Source organism: Lepeophtheirus salmonis, chromosome 5, assembly GCF_016086655.4.
Source record: "Lepeophtheirus salmonis chromosome 5, UVic_Lsal_1.4, whole genome shotgun sequence".
NCBI lineage: Eukaryota > Metazoa > Arthropoda > Copepoda > Siphonostomatoida > Caligidae > Lepeophtheirus > Lepeophtheirus salmonis.
In genome coordinates this window covers 47,793,976-47,821,239 of record NC_052135.2, presented here as the reverse complement: position 1 = coordinate 47,821,239, position 27,264 = coordinate 47,793,976, and the positions used below count along the sequence as shown (strand labels likewise).

At 29.7% G+C, this 27,264-nt stretch overlaps 1 protein-coding gene across 3 annotated transcripts in view; it reads left to right on the top strand.

The window, feature by feature from the left end:
* The window catches only part of LOC121118779 (prolyl endopeptidase FAP), a 373,925-nt gene that overhangs the window by 215,142 nt on the left and 131,519 nt on the right, over positions 1-27,264 (top strand). The window contains exon 2 of one of the 3 annotated variants that reach the window (XM_071888737.1): positions 15,340-15,616. The exons of 1 other annotated variant lie outside the window; for it this stretch is intronic. In XM_071888737.1, coding sequence (XP_071744838.1) covers positions 15,509-15,616 — 108 coding nt within the window. In that variant the 5' untranslated portion in view covers positions 15,340-15,508. Of the gene's footprint in view, positions 1-4,521; positions 4,658-15,339; positions 15,617-27,264 lie in introns of those variants that run through there. One more of the 3 variants, XM_071888739.1, reaches the window with a different exon arrangement.

Here is a 27,264-nt window from a genome sequence, read left to right as displayed (position 1 = left end):
TGCATGAATCATGGTGAAGCAAAACATCTATCGAAAGATCATTGAAATTCTTGGGATTATTGTTGCATCATATAGAGTTGTGCTAATTAAGTGTAAGTAAACATAATATAGTTTTGCAATTTCTTTGGAAATTTGATTTTCGAAATAATAATTTTGTTAGTAATTTAATTTTAGAAGAACAGATTTTTTTCGAAAATTTTAACGTAGATTTTCTAATATTTTTTGGAAATTTTTAAATTAATTATTGAATACACTAGGTAGAAACTTATACAAACTATGTTAACACACACTTCCATGATTTTTTTTTCTATTGCCCAATTCTAGGGCACACCCAGAGTATATTTAAAAACACATTAACATTATAATGTACCACAATGTATTTTAATGATCATAACCATCGATCGTTTTACTAATCATTTCCTTTAATTTTTTCTCATTGTAGAAAAATAAAAAGTGAAAAGTTTCCATTGTCGCAAAAAACTGGTTTCTAGATATACATGCATCCATACAAAAAAAAATCTAAGATTGATTTTATTTCTAATTTAAAAAAAAAAGAAAAAGTAGACTTTAACAAAAAATAATATTTATGTGACTAATAAAAAAACATATAATGATCAATTTAACGAATGCCGGTATGTCCTTTTATGTGCAGTGTCACCTTTCGGAAGTATAGTCAATAATTATAATTGGCACTGGTTTTTAATACTCATATTAACGATACTCGTACGTATTGTCCTACTTATTCCCCCTATGTAAAGGTACTTTTTAATCAATAATGCAAGTACTACGTATTTGAATGTGCATATATAAGCTCTGTAACCCATAGTATTAATGTATATACATTAGCGTAGCGGTTCTCAAAGTAAGCGGGGTTTGGTAAACCATTTAACAAAAATACGCTGTAAATAGTTTTATACCAATACCATATTTATAACACACAGCCTTAACAACACCAAAAACCTTACATTTATTTTGTTGCCAGCTGTTTATTTTATTTTTTACTTTTTTTCCTCTCTCATCAGATTTTTGAACGTTTATTACTTGAATTTGAATTAGATATTGTGAAGTTTTGCTCCATTCCCAACAATGATTGAATAATAATTCCATATTTAAGAGGAAATACAAATGGTGATAGGGTATATTGTTCTGTTTCTTTATGGATGAAAGGTCGTGCATATAAATCAAAAATATTACTAAAAAAGGGAAAAGCTGATTAAATAACATTCAATGTTGCTATATAAATGACAACAATACCATTGAATTACAGTTTTTTCTAAGACAGATATTTTACAATAGGTTGCGTGATTTAATGTATAAGTATTTTTGTTACAAGGGTCCTTTGAAAAGTTCGAGAGATGATACTACTGTCACGTATCGAAGTTATGTTTAGCTAGAAGCATCTCTTGGAAGAACAAACACCAGCTTTCAGCCAGATTGGCCTATTTTTTTCTGTTTGGCATTTGTTTCAATCGAGGAAATGGTGTGATTTCCAAAAAAAAGGCCCAAAATTATTTTGCATGTCGATTAAACATTACTTATGAAAAGCAAAACGCTTCAAGATACTTAAAAAAAAGCTTAATAAACATTATAAGGACTCTGCAACTTCGCTTAGAACAGTTTATTAGTGGTTTCAAAATGTTTGGAATCACCATATTGGCACAAGTGACAGTGAACGTTCTGAACGCTCTGTTGAGGTTACTAATCCAGAAGTCATTGATAAAATCCATGATGTGGTGATATATAACTAAAGAGTGAAGGTGCGTGAGATTGCTCGTGCTGTTGGCATCTCGAGTTGAAGTCCTATTTTCTTTAATTTTTCTATCACAACAAGTTAGGTGTAAGCTCGTGTATTGGTGTGATGGAAAATGACTTTTTTGTGGGCCAATCATGGTTGTTTTTCCTGCAACTCTGTTTTTAAACGGTCCAATAGTGATGAAAAATTTACACCTGTAATAGTTTTGACCCTTTTACAGATAGGCGATGAGGATTATTCCTTGTGAATCAAAGAGAAAGTCGCCATATTCATTCTAGCTGATTCTTCGTATCAAACGAATGCCAAACAAAAAGAAACACACTGATCTGGCTAAAAACTGGTGTGAGTTCTTCCAAGAGATGCTCTTTTAACTTAACCTACCCTCAATACGCGCAAGTATTGTCTAGGACTTTGCACGGACTTTTCAAACGACCCTCGTAATATTTTAATTGTTTATAAATTTTTCAACAGAGCTACATAAAAAAATGTTTGACTTTATCAAGGGTTCTGCAGCATCAACATTTTTGGAGCCCCTGCAGTTGGTGGTATGATGAAGAAAAAAAAAAGAAATCAAATATCAACTCTTGCCAATTTTAGGTGGGAGGGAGAAAGATATAGAAGGAAAGGAGCTGCTAACAACGGGTAAAACCCTAGATTTGGACTAAATAAAGAAATATAATCCTTTACATGACCTCTTGTCCTAGCCGATTATATTACTTGACATCAGATCTACTGCTGTCCGATTATGCCTGACTTTCCATATTTTTATTCCATCTCTATGAGTGGGAAGTACAATTCTAGCTGAAATTTAATTACACAAATTGTTTAGTGAAGCTGGGCACATTTGAAGTGACTCAAGATAAAATAAAACAAAAAGACATGCACCTAAATTAAGGTCACCACTTGACACATCCCCATTCAAAAATAGAAAACGAGGACAAGAGATGGCACTTTTTTTTCTTCTTTAAAAATCCAATACATACCTACTCGAGGGGTTTCTCAGGGTTATACAGCTACGGAAAATCCCGCATTTATTACTTTTTTAATATAAACTTAGTCTAGTTATAGCATTTATAAATTAAGCTAGGAATCAAATAAAAAATTTATTAATGCTTATAAACAGTTCCATATCTGCACAAACATTACGTATGAGGAATTTTATGTGTTTTTAAAGCATTATGAGTTATGAAATACATTTGTCTAATATTTCCATATAAATATCTAAATGGATTATTGTAAATACTGCAAATTTTATAGACATCTTTTAGTCCAATATAGGCTTTGTATTGAAATTTGTGGGATGACTATAAATATCCGATAATTTTAGCTATAATTTAAAGCCTTTGTTGCATTTAAAAAAACTTATATTTGCTCCGATTTGGCTTTCCAAAAACAAGTAATGAGAATGTTCATTTTTTATCGTTACAATCCATTTTAGTTACTTTTGGTAAAATTTTGTCCCTCCAAAGAGTAAAAAAATTATGGATAGAAATTTAGAATAATTTTTCTTAGACGACAAATATAGTCCCCAATCAATTTTGTAAAACAAAATCATTGAACCTTGTTATTGTGTTGACAGGCCATACAAATACTACAAGTACAATTGATCTATGTTTGGTGCTCATAATACAAGAATATATAAATATATTTAAATAAATTCATATATTTTAGATTTGCAAAGTTAGAAAATAGTTTCTGATTACTGGTATAAAAAATATAAATATGTATAAATCAAAGTTTGATTGCTATTATATAGTTTACATATTATGTTTAAGTGTATGTACATAACGGACTAAGTTTTTAAATTTATGTATACATGCATATTTGTCGAGAGGCGAATTCTTCTTCTTCTCCTTCAAAGAAGGAAACAACCATAATTTCATAAATAAGTACACTATCTACTTCTTTTTAAAAATACATACTTCTCTCTGTGTTTCTTATTTTTGAAGAAGTAAAACATTCCTTACCAATGGTGGGGATAATGCCTCCTTAAAACTATTATGTACATCCTACTAATTTACAAAACAAACTTACATTAATAAATACGTCTGCCCGTCTACGCAAAAGCAAGGTTACTTTTCAAAATAGAGTAAGGATTAAATTTGTATTCTTTGACGAATTATTGTCAATTTCGAATCATAAATTAACCAAGGAAACACTCATTTCCTACAAATGAATTCAGACCAAAAAATAAATTTATCCTTGAGCGCAGAATCCAAAACTGATCTCAGTTTTTCTCTGAGTCATCGATATTCTGAAAAATCTAGCATTATATGTCATCGATCAAAGTCATTTTTTACCCTTAAAAACAATCACCAAATTAAAAGCAGGATAAGTAAAACTTATTTGAAAGTGTTTTTATACATTCGGTATCTTGTTTTGAAAACGATATATTTCCACTTTTAGGCTTAAAAATGATGAAAAACGACACTCTTCTTTAGACCCTAATAACTTATTCCAAAATATCTATTTTTAAAATATGCATCTCCATGGAGTTTAGTTCTATTTGGTATTTTTTAAGTGATTAAATTTTGAAATATTGAAATTATCTACTCATCGTAAATACCTAATGGAACTAAACTCCTAGTTTAGTTCCATTTAGTCAATAGTTTTCTTCGGATAAATTCTCCTCCCATCGTCTTTCGTCGAATTCAGAATCGAAATTCCAACATCTCCTTCGATGGATGATCATGTTAGGAATATTTTCTTTGGATTGCCTCGATCTTCATTTTACGAGGAATGACGTCATGAAATTGGCATTGAAATGGGGGAAAATATGATGATAATTTTGATTACTTGCTAATACATCCCCAACAAAAACGGGATCACTACAGAATGGAACAAAAACCATTGGAGATGGATATTCTAATAAACAAATAAATAAATAATTACATATATATTTAGGTAAATATTGATCTATTTATTATGAAATTATTAAATAAGTATTGTTGTCGACACAGATCTGCTAGAAACCAATGTTTGTCTGTAAGTGAAAGACCAAGTACTCACGCTTTAATTGAAATTCTTTGGTTGAATAAACAAATGAAAAAGCAAACTGTTATTTATTTTTAGCAACCCCTTTACAAAGAGGGGGTTTCTACCTTTCAATTGCATTTTCTACAAATTGCAAAGTGGTAATAAATTATAATTTGGTAATCATAGGGAATTAATGCACGAATTGTATTATTAAAAAAACAAGATTATAGCCATGGAATATTCCTGTCAACCAAAACCCTTAATTACATTTTCTCAGAATTGCAAAGTGGCTCTAAATCCTAATTTATTGACTAATGAACATTTCACTCTTAATTATTTTATTGTCTCATTTTTCTACTTACTTATTTTGTTTTAATAGAAAAAAAGATGTATATATGTAAAAAATGTAGAAATGAATGTTTGTTTATTATATATTTTTTATAAACAGGCTAACATTTTTACACCATTTCCTTGTTTTTCTTCAAAAATTTACCAAATATCTCATTTTGACTAAGATTTATAATTTAAATCATATATTATTTCATTATGTTTGTTGTATTTTTAAAAAAAAAATCCGTCACTTATCGAAAAAAGTATAATTTATATAATATTTTACCTCTCAACGCCTATCAGGGTAATATAAAATGTCAATTATATGTATACTTAAATCATGACAGATAAAATTATTCCCTTGATTAAAAATTATGATTTACTATCATACTTTATATTCTTCAGAGTATCTGTGCTAAATTTCAACTGTCCATAACAAAATTTTTGTAGTGAATACCGATTTTCACCTACACCATCTTCTTTTTTTCTAAAGATCCCTTTATTTTAATTTTTAAGGTAAATTATTCACAAATCTTGACAAATTAACTTAAAACCATTTGAATTAAATTTCTATTTTGGTTTTTAATATATAAACTTTTTGATCCAAAGGTTGAAGATTATATATTGGAAAATTAGAAATAATAAAAATATGTTTAAAAAGTTTCAGATCTGCCTTGTATGAACACATGAATGAGGCCTTTTTTTAAGGCAAAATATGTATATTTTCTGGGAAAAAATATGTTTACTTCTTGTTAACACCTATAATAGCTAAATTAAAAAGTTTTATTCCAAAATATTAAAAACGAAATTCTATGTTTATGGGTTTTAAGATACTTGTATATTTTTAATGAATATTAATATATAAAAAATTATTATTAATAGTTCATAAATTATTCAATATATTTTTGATTTGACAATGCATTTATTGGTCATTTTCAAAAAAAAATGTAGTAATAATTATCTATGCATACAAATATAAAGTAATATTAGGGTAAAAATTTAATTATTGAAAGAAAAACATTATATTTACAAGGAAATCAATAGTAATTTATAACATTTGCTTGTATTTTATTATAATTTTCAAGCTATATCTCAAAAGCCACTTATATGATTCTTTTATTATATATATTATTTTAAGGGTAATAATATTATCTAATATACTAGAAATAGCTGAATGAGAAAATTTAGAATTATTTTTAAATGTGCGTAATATGGAGGCATAACAATTTTTTTGAAATTTTTTAATCTTGTTTTCAATATTTTGGTAAAAATTTAAAATTGTTTTTTTGCATGATAAATATCATAATTATACTAAAATTATAAATTATTCTTTTTTTCTTGTGCATTTTTTTTGGAAATAAACCAAAAATAAGCTTATTTATATTCTTCCTTTATAGATACATTTTAATACCATTATTTGAAAATATACAAAGAAAAAGAGTCACACCAACTATTTCGTCTTTTCTAATTTGTAAACATTGTTTTTCTTTACACAAGTGCCATTCTTAATATAACAATTTAACAAGTATTAAGGATAATTAAGTTTTACATTATCTAAATATCTATTTAAACGTGAGGCTTACTTAACTCCCCAGGGAAGTATTCTTGTTAATATTTGAAGGGAAGTAACGGAGAATTAAGGTTATTTTTCTCTTGTTTTGCTATGATAATAATGAGTATAACTATATCCTTCCTAAAAAGAGTAGTTAATAAAAAGTAGTTGCTCTTATTTATTGTTTTTTTTATAAGAGCTAACATTCATCATATATCATCTTATTGAACAATGAAAGAAGAGACAGATGTAAAGCAAATATGAACAATAACAGTGTAACACTTTTTTTGCTTTCAAGGGACATAAATATAATTTTATGATCAATTTACATATACGTTTTAAAAATATGAATATGAAAAGTTTATTTGTGTTTGTTTATTTAGGCTGTTGCTTTTTGTTTCTGTATTTTGTGACTCAATATCGTTAGGAGCTCTAAGATTTCTTTTACAAGAAAAGCAAGAAGTTAAAAATGTAGGGAAGGACTTTTCTTCTTATAGAGAAACTATAGTTTTATGGCATGAAGGAAAAACTGTTGGTATGCTTGTTATTTTTTATTTTTTTACTTCTAAAATTTATCAGTCTATTTAAAATAGAACAAAAGTGGCCAAACCACTTGCCATTGCGCCCCTCCCCCTCGACGGCTTGTATTTTGACATTGTTGGACATTTGACCAAAATAGGAACTGTATTTATATATACATTTGTGTCGGACTTTTATAATATAATATAAATATAAAATATATTAATATCTTATTATTTTACAAGTTGAAAAAAAAAATGAATCTCCTTCCTTTTTTCCAAAATCACAAAGAAGAAATGATTAATCAACGATTAAGAGATTTCTTTTAATAAATATTCATTATATATTGTTTTGAAAGCTCATTTACTTATTGGTCATGTATTTTTGACGTCACATTAATATAAATGTTTATCGTGTATAATTTTCTTGCAAAACATAAAAAAAATGTGTATTATTAATATTTTTTATATATTGAAAATTTCAAAATATTAAAAGGGAAGAATGTATATTTTGACAGGGATTATTATCAGCAGACATTATAGTTATCAATTTATAGATTCAATTTACTTCAGGTGGGGATTTTACGCTAGCCGGGATTACAGTAATTTTCACACTTTACTCATCTTACACCAATACATCCATGGAAATAAAAGTTTAAATATTATCAGCCGTCCATTTACCATCACTATGGAATGGAGAATAAGAACACTTTTTGTGTTTTTACATAAGGAGCTCCATGAGGTTTTAATGGGTATTTAAAAAAAGGAGATAAGAGTTTTCAAGGTCTTTAATTACTGAAATAGGATCACTTTGTTGGTTTTTCTTGTTATTGTTTTTTTTTTTCATTATTATGGTAGGAAGGGGGGGGGGAAGTACTTATTTGCAAAACTGAAGTACATAAACGTTAAAGTTATTTATATATTGTATGATTATCTCATTTTTAGAGAAAAAAATTGCTTGGGAGTTATAAAAAATACAATGCCTCCAGAATTTTTTTAAATATTTTATACCAATTATAGTATGATATGGTGGACTGAAATAAAAGTATCCTTACAAAATTACAAACCATAAACTAAATGCAAATATTTAGATTTATAAAAATTACTAGCGGTCTGCATTAATTTTTTAAAATGTACCACAAAATTTTGTACTCACAATCATTTTATGGCCAATTACAAAAATTTCAATTTTTTATTTTTTCCCCAAGTTTAGGTTTAAATATATTTTTCGATATTATAATTATTCTACAAAAAGGTAAAAAATTATTTAATTTATTATTCTAAGAAAGCATTCTTGATTCAAGACACATATACTTAAGGACCTCTTTTTTAACAATATCTTTAGTACACCCATCTTGTGCAAAGATATACAGGGTTTTCAAATAAGAGGTATTATTTTGAATAAACCTCTATTTCGGTAGATGCCCCTTTTGAAGCTCTTATTTATTTACATTTGACAAGTACAAACTACGACATTAGTAAAAATGGAACGATACACGCTTCAACAACGCATTGAAATAATTAAAATTCAATATAAAAATGGGAAAAATATGGCAGAGATGGTTCGTAAAACTAAAACGTATTTGAGTTGTCGTGACTCACATTGTTTCACCAAAATAAAAAAATTGGTAGAAAAATTCGAACGTCATTACACCGTATTATGCATAATAACCTGGGCCTGAAGGCTTATAAAGTACAGTTAATACAAAAATTCAATCTGGCCAATCATCAACAAGGTCCCGTCTCTGCTGATGGGAACTTAAAATGCCTGAAAATTATCCAGAATTTCATGGAAAAACCATTTTGACAAATGAGGCTCATTTCCACCTCGATGGCTACGTCATCATTTGGGGCTCGGAAAACCAAAGATTTATTGTTGAAAAACCTTTCCATCCTCAACATGTAACTTTTTTGTTTGGTATATGGTCCGGTGGGATCATTCGACGGTACTTTTTTTAACATAAGGCTATCGAGAGATGTTTAATGATTTTTTATTATCTGGACAACGATTACTTTCAACAAGATGACATTATATACCACACAAGTAACGAACCTATCGTTTTTTTGGGGAAAGTTTCTGTTGCGTCTCGAAGAGGAAATCTCAATTGGCCTCCAAAACTATTAATTTAACAACTTGTCACTTCTTCCTTTGGACCAAGTAAAAGATAAGGTCAACACCAACACCCCAGCGTCGATTCAAGACTTCAAATAGGAAATTTGTGAAACTATTGAGGGCCACTTTGAGATTTGGTGATGGAAATTTGTATAAAAAAGATACGGTTCTTTAAGTGTAGCTGTAGCGGCCATTTGGATGATATTGTTTCCCATTATTAATGGCATGCCTTTCTCTTTACATTGAAATAAATATCAGATCATTTATCTATAATTTTTTTCATTAAATGTCAAAATAACAACTCTTATTGGGAAACGCTTTATAAACCCAAAATAATATCCACTCTTGAGCATTCAACGTAAAAAACATGGTTTTGACCAATCCAGTTAGAAAAATTTAAATGTCTGACCCTGAAATAATAAGTACATTTTAAACGATCAATCTTGTACCGTTAAAAAGTTTGGGGGTTCTTATGGAGTCTTAGAGGAATGGTGTGAGAAAGGGCAGAAATACAATGGGGAAATGAAAGTTTCTTTTTCCTATCACCTGTTGGGCTAATTTTTAATCTATCTTAGCATTTAATTGGCTTAACAAATCAAAGAGTTGATAAAAATTTAAATGAAGATCTGCTTGAGACAATGGTGAGGATGGCGTTACCCTCTACACATTTAATTAGTCATATTTGTATTATATTTCATTTAAAATGCAAAATCACATTTAAATTAATTGATATATTTACAAATATTTTCTAATTGTCTTGATCCTATACTTATATTTTCGACTATATATTATGTAATATCCATAAACTGAAAGTTCAGTCAAGTCTAAAGTCTTTGCTTAATCCAAGTCAGTGAATGTTTCAATCGTATCCAGTTCAAGTTTTACGAAAATAAAATTTATCTTAAAAGAGTAACTTGACTTATATCCAGTAAAATAATTGAAATGAATTTCGAGTACATGTCGAGGCGTGTGTCGTAGCTTTTGATTCCATGTTTAGTTTTAAGTTTTTATTGTGTGATCAAATCAAGTTTTGAAAATATTAAATCGAGTTCAAGTCTCTAACTCTCGTATGAGGTATACAGTATCAAAAATATCCTCAATACTTTCCAAATTGAGCAAAAATGGATGCAAAATAATCAAATTCAATTTGATATCGGAGCATATCAACTTTATTTTTTCTGGTATCTCCTTCAGTTGAAGAGGATGGAGTAATTTGAGATTTCATTACATTTTTTCAGAGGTGTTTCTTTGTCTGAATATATTTTAAACTCCAGCATTGAAAGAGATCCATAATTATTTCGGCTTACATTTCATAAACCCATGTATAAAAATCTTAATTAGATGAACAATAATTTATCATGTACGAGTATAACGAGAAAAATGAAACTATTTTATATTTTGGTAGATATTTAAATCCTAATATAATCTATAGTTATACATATAAGTGTTGTAATTTTTGGATGATAAAAGAAAATAACCCAAGTAATTGTCATATATATATACAACGAAAATATATTTAATTTTTTTTTTTTTTGAAAAGTGCTACAATATAATATTTAGTCTAAAATTTAAAATTAGATCTAGACAATTAGAAAATCTTTGTACATATATAAATTAATTTAAATGTGATTTTGCAAATTTGAATAAAATATTATACAAATAAGAATAGTTAAATATGTACATGATAATGCTGAATCAAAATTGTTGGCCCTAATTCATGGAGAAGCTGAGTATTTCATAGTTGGTTCTTTCTGCATTCTGAGCTATGAAGATGTGAATCACTTCTTTAAATTAGGAGCCCAATATAACATAAGACTCACGAACTAATGAACCTTTTTCTACAAAACAGAATTAATTGACATGTATATTTATAGAATGATGATGCAATTAGACCACGAATAGCTCCACATAAAGACATCTAGAAATGATGATGGGATATTCATAAAGAAACCTTAAAACATAAACGCCTTTATATTTAATATTGGAATAAAACTGATTTTTTTACCTTGTTAGTGAATAATTAAGAGTCGTCGAGAGTTCTTCTGGTACCAGGCTCCATTATTATAAACCAAATTTAATTATCACATTAATATAAGTCATGAAATAACAAAGACCAAGTTCCAAATATCATGGAATTATAGTTATATGAGACAAAAGCATGGAACTTTTGAAAACTACAAGTCTAAGAGCGTACATCAGTTGATATTTTCCTAACGGCTAACATGATGAGTTGAAGTGGAGCACTTTGGAGAGGCTTCACACTATCCCTTAGATAATATTAAAATTTTAGATCTACTAAAAAATAAAGGAATATATATTTGATATTATTTTATGTCTATAAAATTGGAAGGAGGATATTTCACCCTATTTCTTGCTTCAAGTCAAGGAGTATCTGCACAATGGACAATCGTTCCCTGAAAGAGGATGAGATTCACCGCGTGAGCTACAAAGAGACAACATCCCTTGAACATGAAGTTGAAGAGGATAAGAAGGCGTGTGGATTGGATATCCGATATCCAAATGTGAATTCCTACGAAAAAGGAAGGATGGCTGGATGCAGATCTATATATCCGAATGCTTCGTACGAAAGATCAATCCGAATCACTGTGAATGGAATGGTTATCCACGCAGTTTTAACTCTTTTCTGACCTTTTTTGTGTTGCCTAGTAGTTCTTATTTTGTAAGAACAATGAACTAATGGTTTTATGAATCAATGGGATAGAGATCAAGTACATCCTCAGTCTAACTAGACGAATAACACAAAAATTGACAAAGAATTTATGCAACAAAAATTGAAAAAGGCAAAAGGGAAGTTGGTCAATAGAAAAAAAACGAAGTTGAGCTATGATTTCATAGTTCCACTTTGCCCACTTGCCCGATGCTCCACCATCAGTCAACCTATTATATTTTTCCTGAATATTGTAGCACTTTTTCATTCTTCTAGTGTTGTCACGATACCAATATCTTCGTATTGGTTACGCACCAAAATAGATATCGATATTTCAGTAATTTTCTATTTTTTTAAACGAAAATCTCGTTGAAGGTCATACGCATGGTCATACAGGGGCGTTCGTATGATTGAACCACTTTGATTGGAAAGGGAGGGGATAACGTCATAAGTAGTACAATTATTTCTATGACGTAGTAGAACAACAAGAGTCCACATATTTAAAATAAATATATTTTCTAAAATTATGCACCATGGTAAAAAAATACATAGGAGTCACGTAGATCTGTAGACAAAGACCTCAAAATATTTTTTTCTTGAACTAAATGTGCATAAATTCGATTCAAGATGGCTCCCAGAGAAGGAAATATACAATATGTATATAAACTTTAAAACAATTATTTGTTTACGTGAATTAATTGTAATACTATAATGTTTATAAATACTTAATCATTGCAACTACATATCATCAATTAAAGAAACACAAAAATAAATAAATACAGACGATGAGAGGGATTTCAATTGACAGTTCACCATATTTAAGCTGTTGTAGATGAAAATCTTCAGTTTGCAGCAATGAATCTCAGCTAATGTAAATACTTAGACCAACAATACAGTAATATCTTGAAATACAAGGGCCACAACATACAAATTTTTATTAAGATACGAGTTGGTCCATAGTTGCCCCTTAATTTATTTTTCAATTTCCTTTGGCACAAATTGCTTTTTAATAAAAACTCAGTCAATCAACAAATTGAACTCGTATTTCTGTATATTACTTTATTTCAAGATATAAATGTGTAATTGGAACATAAGGTTAATAAAAGAAGTTGAACTTTTTATTTCAGCATCAGAATCAATCAGAGCTGAATATCCTTCCTATAATTGAAATTACCAAATTAACATTGGCAAAAAAACATATTTGTAGCCGTAAAACTAAATAATAATAAATAAAGTCTTAAGAAAACAAGTTTTTATTGTTTTGATATGTTTCTAAGCCATATTTCGACTTGAAATAACTATAAAGATAAAAATTCTAAATAAATACAATTTCTTTTGATATTTATAATATTATTTCAGAAAAGTAAAAATTAACCAAAAAATCAATAAAAATAAGTTGTTTTAAACGTTAAATCTTCTGAAGTTGTTTTATAAGGTGTATTCTTTAGTTGTGTCTGTAATATAAAACAATTGAAAAAATAAACAAAATTATTAACTTTCAAATATAATCCTTCATTTTTATGTGACTAAATATGTTGTTTAGGTACTGTATTCAAGATAACTTAATATAATATTATCTCTCGAAGGGGGTAATGTTTTTATTAATTGTTATTACTTTTAATTTCTATCTATGTAAAGGATGGCTTATCAAAAAGTTTATATACATATTTGATTTTTATATCAAACTATCATACATTTTTTATATGCATAGTGTATTTACATGATTTCTGTAAGGTAAAATTCGGCCATATTGAATACCACATAAACATTCACATTTTGTAGAAATTAAAAACTCTTGCTTTTTATTTATAACAGTATATATTTTTTTCATTTTTAATACCATTTGTTGATGAAAAAGTCTTGAAATTTTTTATAAATTTCTCGACTTTGTTTAATAATTACGAAAACTTGGTCCCCAATTGGTGAGTTTATTACGAAATTTGCGATGTTATTTAAATAAATATAGAAAATCAGAATAATAAAAAAATAGTTACTGTATAAAAAACTAAGATTTTTGAAAGCATATTAGGTTACACATTTTTTTATGGGGTTTAGTAGAAAAACTTTTTTAAATTGTTCACATTTTATTATCTTATTATTTTTGATAAACTATCATTTCGGCCATTTTATCTCGAATTAAATAGCATATGGTCGTAATAGTTTTGGCGTAAGACTGCAATAAAGTTAACTTTTTTAAGTATTCGTTGATATATTTGTGTTTGCAGTTTATTGATAACAAGCAAATTAGGTAAAAAAAGAAAGAAAGAACAAACAATGAAAACAAAAATACAAAGTTTAAAAGCTTATTTGAAAAATTTAAAATACAAGTAACCTTATATCCCAATATTTTATATTAATTTAATTATATTAGTTTGATAAATTAAATATTTATTTAATTTATGTGAATGAGATAATTTAAAAAATACATTATATTTTTATATATTTGATTAAATTAAATTTTGTTTCAATTATGACAATTGCTATTAATATTTACAATTATCACTATAAGTTTGTTATACAAATGGGCAACATTAAAATTGATAATACTGCAAAAGTATCATTAACTATGTTATTAAATTGGAGATAAAAGTTTGCATATTATTTGCAAAAATATATAATTTCTTACTATCACATCTACAATCTGATTAATTTGTCCAAGATTAAAAATGATGCCAATTAGCTTACCACTATAGTTGTGATATACATACAATTAAAGTTTAATTAAATTTTTATGTAAATTATTAAAAAGTGTTGAATTGAAAAACTATAATAAATAGAAAAATCCGACTGATTGCATTAGGAAAACGGAGGATTGCTGTATTTAGATTTAAAATTACATATGAGGATTTTCAAACTGGAGTCATCTGAAAAAACTCGGAACAATTAAACATATTAACTTAATACAAGGAATACTTGTAGGCATGGATTTAATCCTCCGTTACTTTTCCAAAGCGTTATAAAAACCCAGTTGATTTTTTTATGCATTTTCTGATTGCCTCGATGAAAATTTTATTTGTATATGAAAAGAGCTACAAAGTTGGGAAATGCTCAAATTAGTTATTATTATACTTATATTTATATTTTTGTAGTACATTTTTTGCATTTGGGTATATAAAATAAACAGGTCAGAATGGTAGTAGTAGTTATAGGGAAATTTATTGAGGATTAAGGTGGGTGGATTGAAGCTCCTCAAAAAAGAATTGCCAACATTAAGCAACAGACAAGTACTGAAATCAGTAAGTATTTTTGTTTTGCTACCATACGATTTTAGTTGCTATTTAGATAATATTATTGTATCAATACACCTCTTAAGCCCTCCTAAATTTTTTGATCTACATTGAACCACACCATTTGATATAGTCCAAGTGTTTCAATAAAAGTAATTTTGTTGTTGATAATAATAATGAGGTAAAAATGATTTAAATACAGAAGGATGATGAAGCCACAGTTCTTTTTTTCCATCTTCTCATTGGACTAAAGAAATACAAGAAACTGTCTCTCCCTTATTTTACGGACTCTCACTGAAAGCCAAACAAAAAATAAAACGATAAAAATTTTCTCGAGGTAATTGTTCCCTTGTCCAAAGGAACATTATATCATGACGAAAGCTAAACCTGTGGATAGGATCTACAAAATCAATGGCCCTCCTAAGTTTATCACTTATAGAGATTCGGATGTGGATGAGAAAACAGTACGATTCCTACGGGTAAGTAGAATAAATGCCATTGTTTGAAATATTATAAATTATGCATTTATAAATATGGAAAAGATAAACTTTTTAGGAATAAAATTGTTCATTAAGGCTTTTTATGTTATAGGAATGAATGTTTGTATAATCTATTATTAAAAAAAAAAGAGTTCACAATTAATTTAATTTATCTATCTTCTTACGAATATAAAAATATATAGACCAAAAATAAAAGTAGTCCTATTAGTTATTTTTTTCTTTAAGTGTTTGAAGAGCGATTAGGTACATAGTATATATTATATATACCTATTGTAGAAAAAAATTAATTAATCACTCCAATTTATGAACATAGTGACTATAATCCTTTGTGTTATCACTTTTAAGATACAAATTATCCACACACATTAACGAGTTGACGTATATTTTAAAAAATGAACTTAGTAATAGGACAAAATTCAAACGAGTTACAAAATATGAAAGGATTTTCTGAATTAGGTGAACGAAAATCCAAAAAAATTACATTCTTTTATCGGAGTAAAGAATACTTTATACTTTTTTTTATCATTCTTTGTTGTTTTTTTTAACCCTCTAAAGGTTATTTCTTTTTCCAAATATTAGAACAGTTTTGAAATAAAAGAAAAACAATTGCGTAATGAATGTCCTAAGAAATTAAAATAACATTATTTGTCAATTATTATTCTGATGATACAAAATAAATATTTCATCCCAATTTATTATCTTGTAAAAAAATAACATTGATTATATTTCGGATGTGAACCCCATGTGGATGCGTATGAATTTTTCAGGTCAAAATGACCTCTAACAACGTCCTTGTATACAAACACTTCAAAGCCAAAATGAAAAATAAGTGAAGGATAAGAAGTTATTTAAAGTATTACAAAGAATATATCAAAAAAATTGTAATTTCGTGAATGAGTTCCATCGTTATGTTGAACACAAAATTGGAGCATATTTTTAAAACAAAGTAGCTGAAAGAGTGAAATTTACTTCCCCATATTGAGGACGAGACGCGCAGCTAGCAACGGTTCAACTCTGGTTCAAAACACGAATAATTTAAAAAAAACTTATATTAATTATCCATTTTATAGACATACCTACGCCCAACTGTCGTAACGCATTCAGATGACATCACAGCCAACATATTTGCAAGTCTGTATAGAGCAATGCAATAACGGCTACCTTTGTACAGTATTTTTAGAGATACATACGTTTAGCACTAAACATCAATACATGACCTTTCAAAGGCTTGAAACACTTTAGTTTGCTATACAATAGCATTGCACATTGAAATGTTCGTAGCAACACGAGTAAACAATGTAAAGCACATCCATTGAGTGTTTCTAAAATTGTACCCATATCTTTTTGAGAAGACCTTTCATTACACTCTTGTATCTTTTAAAGAAACAATACCCTATAGCAACATTCAACATCGTCCTCATTTATTACATTTTTTCCATCTGAAAAAAGAAAGAAAAAATGATTCAGACACAGGTGTCTTACTTCCCATGAATTTCCCTGATGAATCGAAATATATAATATGTAAATAAAGCAAGATTTTTTTATGTTATAATTTTTGTATTAGGATAATATAACTAAAATATATATTATGAATATGGTGATCAAGGCAATGTGTGTTCCCGAGCGGAATTGTATGTAGTTTCATCGTATGTTAAATAAACATACTGCTTATATTCTTTCTCTAGCCCCCTATGAGACATCTACATATTAGTGCAATACTACGTCATACTATCAAAAAAAAAAATAATGGTATAAAAACACAAAATAATAAATAGAGATAATATTCATTAATAAAACAATCTCACTCAGTGTATTAATGACTCAAACTATAGGGGTTTGTCTCATTATTATAATATTCATATATTCCAATCTCAATTGATGTTATTACTGGTATACTACAAATTAAGACCCTGTATTGGTGAGTTAACACAAAAATAATCATTCACAAAAATCAAGGAAAGAAAAAATGGTTAATATATTCTTTTTAGAATTTGAATCCCTTCAATTTATACGTATTTATATTATGTGTAGAAATTACTTTATCCAAGTTAGAAATATTTTGAAAGGAGCATGAAACCCCTATGAACATTACAAATAAAGTGCAAGAATTGTACAAATACCACTTTGAGCAATTTTTGGCCTGTCCCTTAATCTGATCTGCACCCTCTTGACTTTGCAGTGTGGGCTATAGTCAGGAAGAAGCCAGTGCAGTTTTTATGATAAGCAAGGACTCCCATTTGGCATATACAAAGGTTACATTGTCAAATTATTTTGGAAGACTTGGTGGGTAATAGAAATGAGGAGGAGTCTCCGAATTGGTAAATTGTGGAAAGGAAAATATTACACCTGTTAAAAAGAATTAATACATTTTATAATAGAAACCATAAAAGGCTAGTAATTTCATTTTTAGATGATACTCTAATTTTAGTCTACCCTGTAAACTATTCATTTGATTTATGCTACTTAATTTGGGTCCGCTGATATGGTTTTTTCAAATAAAAATACATTCATTTTCAATTATTACATTGTGATAATTTATTTTTGTTACTTTCATTCAAATTTTTGGTTATAATTTCAAACTAGGTTGTAGCATTTATTTGTGTTTATGGTTCACTTGTCCATTATTTATTGTTATCTGTAATATGAGTTTTATTCGGATAAATTATTGTGTTTACAACAATCATGTGTATCCCACTCAAAACCTTGCTTAAAAAACATGAACAATTTGAATCAAAAGCATATAGTAGCTAAATTCAGTTTTGGCAGAATAATGTCTCGGCAATGAAATGAGTGAGAAAAGACGGCAGCAATGTTTTAATGGAAATAAAATTTTCAATATGACTAAAATGATAAAATATATTTACAGAGGTACTCCTTTACAAGCAGATACTATAATGATAATTTGTGATACTGAAGTATTTTTTTAAATGAAGTGAAAAGAGAAATTTATCTACAAAAGAGTACACAACTCTTTTGTAGATTGGTGGCCTAACAGTTATTGATTTTTCAACTCTGTGGAGGTCCTTGAATCTTTATTGGTTCGATAAATATTGGCATAACGATCTTATTTAGAGTACTTATCTTAAGAAATTTGTTATGAAACGAGACCAGAATTATAAAAGTAATGGGGTGTCTAAAATTTTAAAAATACTCTCCAATTACTAAAAGACTAAATTACTGCAAAGGCTCGAAAGAAATTATCAAGTTTTTGAATGAGAAATACCATTGATGGAATATTTACATTCAATTGAAATTAGAAACCATGATATTGTAAACCAAATAGCATTACGACACTATTATTCTATATTTCTCGTGAAAATTGAAGTGCAACACCAAATTGTGCCATTCTAATTGAGGTTAACTACGATTTCAAGGTCATTGTAGAAAAGTGTACTCAGTCCCCTACACAGAACATTTTTACTGAATATCTGAAACAAAGAAAAATCGAAAGAAACATAACAATTATATGGGAGCTTTTATTATTAAACTTCTAACTTCGGCAGAAAAATGGTTAACTTATTGTAAATTATCCGGTACCCTGGAAATTGGAAATTAATCACTACTAATCATTTTTTGTGTGAATTTTCTCTTTTAAATGTAAAATATAGCGGGACTGATAATCAAAAGTTAATGCTGTCCTTACAAAGGCAGAGCATATATTGTACGCCTACGGTCAAGGAAATAGAGAAACACGAAAGGATTTTAAACATTGTAAAGTCCTATAAGAATGTTTTAAAATATTCATAATACCTAGTACTTTTTATATGATTTCATTAAGGCATAGGGGATAATGTAACTGTATATTACTGGTTTTGCTTTTTGTTGTTTTAAATTTGAAAATATATCAATGCCACCAAATAAAAAAAATGTATTCAAGCAAAGACAAACTATAAGACAAATCTTTGTAGTTAAATCTTAAGGCCTTCTAATCACATTTTATTTGTATTTACTCTATTATATTAGTTGTATTATTTTGATTCTTCCAAATTATTACAAAACAGACTCAAATTCTTACTAAATATATAGGAAAACCACAAACGAGCTGTTTTTTTTCATTCTGTAATAATATTGGGGGAGTTCAATCTAGGTCTGTGACAAAGATTTTTCTTTGGAAGGGGCCTGGTTGGGATTTTTAACAATTTTGACAAGGTGGTTTATCCTTTGTTATAAATTTCACGTTAGACAAATAATATCTTTTTTTAAATTTGGCAAAAGAAAAGGTTTGGAAAAAAATCCTTATATTTTGGAAAAGACAAATTGAAAAATTTAGATGGTTAATATTAACTCATTTTGACAAATATAATTTTTTTAAAAAGAAAGGAATAATTATAAATACAGTGAATTTTACAATAAAACAATTGACAAACTTTGTTTTATTTTCCATAAATTTGGAAACAAGCTTCAACCTAGGGGATTGTAGTAGGATATCTCTTTACTATTTTTATCTCTATATATCTCCAAATCATCATCAACTCTTATGTCTTTTTTTTATACTCTCTTCTTTTTGCTTGTTTTGCCCTTGTTTAAGTTCCAAATGTTGGCTTTGCTCGATTTCCTATTAACAAATTTAGAATAGTTTTATAGTTGCGAAGAATTTACCAAACAAATGATTTTTGACATTATTTCTTCCCTTTTGGAATTGAGGATTGAGAAATGCAATAAAGATTACCATGTCTATAAATATCCTTTTTGATATGTAATCATTTTAGTTAACAGATGAAAACATCTCAAGAAAGGATACAATATATTTTATTCATCCCACAATCTTGCCATGTTTTTGATTAGAAAAAAATACAATTAGCACAGATTTGTAATTTTTTTTTCATTCTTTATCTGATCTTTGCGATGTAAATCATTCTTCTGAACTTGATAAAAAATACGTAGTAAAATTATTACCTTGTTTATGCAATAATGTTATTTCAAAATATGTAGAAAATATATTATCTCAAGAGAAGTAATACATTTTTATCTCTAAATAATCAGACAGCTGAGAACAACAAAGGTTCTTTAACAAAAAAGGTGAGCTTAAAATTTGAGTAAGAGTGTGCTAGGTGAGCAAAAAAAAAATGAAAATGTCCATGGTGATTGATCAGGCCAACATAATTTTGAAATTAATCATTTGGTTATTAATTTAAAAATAAATTTGAAGGCATATTCTCTAGAGAAAAATGTTTTATAAAAATAATCAGTTGTTCTTTCATTTTCTTACTTTCTTTTGAAGGCATAGTGTAATGTAAGGAATTGTTATGAAAGTCAGTAATTGTAAAATCTAAAGGTGGCATTATACCAAATACTGGGTCCGTGTCAAATCTTTGTATATAATTAAATATAGACAATTAAAATTTTGTAAAAAATATATCCAATCTCAACTGGGGACTCAGTGAAATTCTTGATTTATATGTTATGATATTATCAAAAAGATAGAACGCAGAAACAACACTCATAGTATATGTAGATATATAGGTAGATAAATATGTAGGTATTGCCAATAGAATACTCACTTTGAGTTTCCCTTATACACATTTATCGATTGATGAGTTCTACATACATAATTGCACCATTCATTAAATATACATAACGTTGAGGGAATAAGTATATAGGTTGTCCTTTCCCTTTAGTAGAGAAAACACGCTTAAAGAAATAAGGTTTCCACTTTCATGCTTGTTAGTAGGGATGGTGTTCTTGTGATTTTTTTTAGTATTTTTTTTCTCCAAACTATTTTGTTTGTTTGTATCATATTTTTCACTAAAATAATGCTAGACTGTTTTTTTAAAGATTGAGAACAAACTTACAAAATTGAAAAATAATTATTTATTACGTATTATCTACATTACCGGGTGTCCCGAAAGTCTTGACCAGTTCCTTCTATGGCTTTTTTCGAGGTTTCATAGACTTTTACGTAAATGTTACGTAAATAAAATTTAAAGACCGTTTTCAGATTAACAAGTTTTGTTTCAATAAAATTTTGAAACTTATAATTGTTTTTGACATTGAGGGTTAAAGGACATGAAGTAACTGCTCTGCTTCGTGCAGGAATCAGCCACAAGAAGATCTCTGAGGCCACCAGCATGTCCGCCAGCACCATTGGCAGGATCAAGAGGAGGTTGGACAAGGGGAAAGGCCTTGAACACAAGCCTTGAAGTAGGATACCTATCTTAAAGGCCACTAAGAAGAAGATCAGGGCCCAGATCAAGATAAACCCTCTTCTGAGCATCAGAACAATTGCCAAGAAGAACACCATGGGTAAGACTCCTGCTGCCAGAATTGTCAAGGACATTGGGGGCAGACCTTGGTCTGCACCACCCGTCCCATGTTGTCCATGGCCAATATGGAGGGCAGATACATCCGATGCAAGAAGATTTTGATCAACATGAAAAGCAATGGGGACAGAATTCTCATTTTTTCCGATGAGAAAACTTTTACAGTGGATACAGGCCACAACCGCCAAAATGATCGCTACATTAGCCTTAATGGTTATGTGGGATCTGAGAAATATGTGTCCATGACCAAGCACCCAGCCAGCATCATGATGCTTGGAGTTGTTGGCTCAGATGGTAAAGCCATGCCTCCAGTCTTCTTCTAGAGGGCTACAGACTCACCTCGGAGGACTACATCAAGGTGCTCAAGACCAAGGTGGTCCCATGGATCAGGAAGGAGTATCCTGGCAAGAGGGTGTGTTTCCAGCAGGATGGGGCACCCACACACACAGCCAAGAACACCCAGAAGTGGTTGAAGGAGAATGTGGAATTCTGGCATAAGGACTTCTGGCCCCCTCCTCCCCCGACCTGAACCCCTTGGATTTCAGCATCTGGGTCCACATTGAGAGGCAGGCTTGCAAAAAACGCCACAGCAGTACCAAAGCTCTCAAGGCCAGTATCACCAAGGCCTGGGCCAAGATGGATCCCACCTACATCAAGAACACCTGCTCCTCCTTCCGTCCCCGTGTTGTGGCTGTTATGGAAGCTAAAGGCCAAATTGTTAAAAACATATTATAGATTATAACCAAGCAAAGTTTTTTTTATTAAAAACATTTCTCTGTATCTCTACTTTTAGTCCTTGTAGATCTTAATGAAGTTGGAAGTTAGAAATCAGTCAGGACTTTCCGGACACCTGGTATACCGATATTTGAGCACACGGCAGATTTAATCTATTTCTCACTGAGAATTGGTTCTTTTGTGTATAAACTAATAAATTATTTAAAGGTATCTGTGATCCATGTTTGTTTGAATCATTATGTTTTGCACTAAACTCATAATGTGTGATTTGTTATATTGTACTAACATATATACGTATTTTTTATGTACCATTTTATTTGTACCCACACACCCATTCAGTTTAAGTATCAGAAAAATTGTACAAGTTCATTATATTAGAATAATTTACTGTAAATACAAATTATAAGCATAATGCAATGATTAAAACTCCATTAAATACTGATATAGGTGGGAACAGTTATGGTGCTTTTGGTTAAATTGCTTGAAGTTGATATGCCTTAGACAGGCTAAAATTGATCCAACTATACGTACATATGTTGATTTTTTTTAAATTTATTCAAAGGCTTTAATATTTAATTGTTGTCCTACAACTTACATTGCCATTTCCAAGAAAAACTGAATTTGGCTGTCCTTTTTTCTGTTCATCGACGCCTAATAACTCAGAATAATGCAGAATACTCCCGTTAGTATATAAAATGCATATATATATCAATATGTTAAAACAAATATTTGCACGTTTTAGAAAGCAAGAAGAAAAAAAAACAATTGATCTATAATAGACTTCGGTTTTATTTTGTAACAGTATTTCTTTTTTCTTCTTGTCAAACTAATTCTGACAAAAAAATATAAGGACCATTTATTAGTTGGTTTTGACAGGGACTTCTAACAATGATTAGATACCATTTCCTTGGCGATAATTGAGTCATGTGCGTTACAAAGCTAAAAAATGAACATGCCGCGTAATTACTCATTATTTTTAATAATAAGTTACAAAGATTAAATAAACCTTTATAAAAAACTTGGCTCAACTTGGATTCAAGTTATAAGACTAGAGGTGTGCTTTTTTATCGAAGCAGGAGTCACCAAACCTTTACCCGCAACGTAAATTCATCTACGTCGATGATACATGAATATCGGTAATAAAAAGTATGTAAAATGAAACCTCATGATAAAATTTCAGTTTGTATATGTTATCCAGAAAACCAGAAGATATTGATTGTTATGTGTCTTAAATTTACAATTGTTGTAGTATATTTTATGTGTATTTTCTTGTAGATAACTATAAACGTTTGTGCTGTTTCATGCATTTCAAGAAGTATATATTCAGTGCACAAATAGCACTGGCAGGATATCCATTCATTTTCTTCATCTCCGTTTAGTATCCAACAATTATGCATCTTTCCTGTTCTTTCATTTTCAGATCCTGTTTTCTGCACATTTCACTGAGGCGGGTTACCACCTCTATCTTGTGTGTTCACGTACACTCAGACGTGTACACGCACAATAGATGTGGTAGCCCGCCTTTATGGCTTCTATATAAAAAAAGTGTCGTGTTTGCAAATAAGAGTGGACAGTAAAGTTTGATTTATTGGAAAGAAAGTACCAGAAAGGTAGTTGCATAATATGTAGCAAAAGTGTTACAGTTTTGAAAAAACAAAATATTGGCGTCAGTGTGAAGCAAAACATTTATCACCATTTTTAAAGTTTTCTGGAAAGTCATGCACTAATAATTATGGGACCTATAATGTGGTTTATAAACTTAAAGAAACTTCTTCACGAGAAAGTTTACTGAAAATTAATTTGACAATGTTTACAAGTTTCAAAAATGAAAGATTATGCGACCTGCACAAGTCATTCTTTCATTTATCAGGTCCCCAGTAAAAAAAGTTTGTGACTAGAGGATTCATTCACATAATACAAGCATTTTTATTTTTTTATTATTTATGTTAGCATTATTTATATTTTTATATTATTGAATTTAATATTTATAATGACGACTGAATCAGAACTTGGGGATTCTAATAATTATTCCTCTGACTCGAGTCATTACTAAGTTTTATAAAACTGCAACTTAATTTTTAACTGAAGTGAAAAAAATTGATTTTGAAAAAAACTAAAGGCATGTGATTCAAATTAAGATATCTTTACTGAATTTAAATATTAGTTCCAAAGGTTGGAGTAGTAGAAAAAGAAGGATTTCCCTTGAGCTTTGATGATTGTAAAATGTTGCCAGCGGCTAACCTCAAATATATGTATTCATATATATTAAAGACAGACAACAAAAAAAAAGGAGTATCGATGCAATCTTGAAGATATTTGGTTATAAAACATATGGTCACTCCGTGAGACAACATTTGTGTTGATAGATATCACTAGAGTACTCCTTGTTAGCTGATGATGTTTGTATCTCCAAAATTTAAATACGCAATTTTTATTTTATTTTTTGTATTCTTGGTATGTAATTACGTAAATAAATATACAGGCAGTGGGGATCAGATTGTCGCCTACTTTAAACCATGATAACTTGAAGACGACATTATCAAATAAAAAACTGCTTACCAAATAGGAAAGCCATTCTTGTCAGCTGACGATACGTAGTTCAGTTAGCACCATGCCGTCATCATATGAGGAGATAAAGAGCTATAAGTGGAACGAGGAGCTTTCGAAGTACGCCGTAGCCATGGCATTGGTTAATAATGGAGGTGAAATCTCCAATTCAACGATTGCTTCAACCTTAGAAGTGAAATTACGGACTGTTCAGCGTATTCGTAAGAAGCTAGAGGACACCTTGGATGTTGATGCCACCATAAAGAGGGCACCCAAGGAGGAGGGCGCCGACAGGAAGGTCAGGGACACCGACTTTGTCGACAAGGTGAAGAAGATGGTTGAGGATGACCCTACTAGGTCCATGAAGGCCATGGCGAGGGATCTGGGCTGCCCTGGGTGTGGCAACAGGACTCAGCGCCCTGCAATGTGTCCAAAATCTCCATGCAGTGGCTAACTGAGAACTGTTATGACGTCGTAACCAAGGATTTGTGGCCTCCTAACTCTCCCAACCTTAATCCTTTGGACTATTTTGTGTGGAACTATGTCGAGAGACATAGCTCCAGACATCCCCATAGCACCAAGGCCAGCCTGATGGACTCCATCAAGGAAGTATTCGGCAACATGGAAATAAGATGGTCAGAAGAGCCTGCGGCCGGTTCAGAGGCCGTATTGAGCCCTTTATTGATGCCAACGGTGATTATATCGAATGAATGGCTACTATATACCTATATGCTCGTCATAGTTTTGATTTTCAATAAAAAAGTTAGAATATGTATATTTTGTGTTGTTTTTTGTAGAAAAATATTTTGGCAACAATTTGATCCCCGCTCTCTGTACATAAATAAACATTTTAGCTAAAAGTTATTTTTTCACACAAGAACTTTTGAAATTTCTATTAAAGAGGCCAGATGAAAAATATAAACACATAATAGCCTATTTCATGCAAACATTGTATTCTAGTGGGGGAAGTTAAGTGTCATTGATTTAAAATTCAGAAAAATGGAGCGCATCCATAATAATAATAATAAACATCATAAATAAAACACATCCGTAATGGTTACTATATAAAAATAATTGTAACCAATATAAATACTGGCAAGCAAAAGTCAGGGTTAGAAATTCTAAAACTTCTGAGGATTGATTTTAGCAGCTTCTTATGTTGGAGTCATACCAATGGATAGAATTGAACTTCTTTTGACCCCGGAATCCAGAACATGTCATCCGCATTGGGGATTTTCAAGGAAAGGGTGGTATATCTACCAGCGGATGCCATAAAATTGCTCTAAGTTCGTAAGGATATATTGGCTCATTGGACGGAAGCTTTCTAGCAATTATTGCTTTAGAATTTCATTGTTTTTAGACTTCTGTTGAGACTGCTCCTTCCTTTGAGATAATCCGAAGAGTATAGAACCTCTTCTGATTAAATTCAATGGTCCATTTCCATACCCTTGATGTTGATGGTGGTAAATCTATGAAGAATTTTGACATCTCTGTAATCAACAAAGGAATGCAGTATATTGTTAAAAAATTTCTTACAACCTGGCATGGCTTATAAAGTTTCATACAATTGGCAGAGATCTGAAATTTTGGGGTAAATTTCCTACCATCTGAAATATACATAAGGGAAGATAAAATTCATTTTCTCCAATTTTCTCGAAGTCCTAACAAATTTAATTTAAATGTAATCACATTTGATAGAACTTCGTCTGTTGCTTTAATAAAAGTATTTTTAAAATGCCAGGATCTATGAACAATAAAAAATTGTGTTGCTCTTTTTAAAGGGAAGTAAAAATGACGCCTTTAGGTCACGAAATTTTAAAATATTTTTTTTCCATCGCTTTTTCTCTAATTCTTTGGAGTCCTAAGATTCCTAAAGAAGAAAGGCTTCTTAAACTTCCCTCGGATTATATCCAGAATAAAGCCTCCATTGAATAAAGGAACCGCTGACCAAATAATGGGTTGAGCTGTAGCCCATACTGGGGTGTGAGCAGTAATTTTCTCGTTAGTGAGGTCAGTACCAATCAAGAGTCTATGGTAGAACTCGTTTGATGAAACCTGTTTCCTCCATTCAAGGTCCAGTTTCCT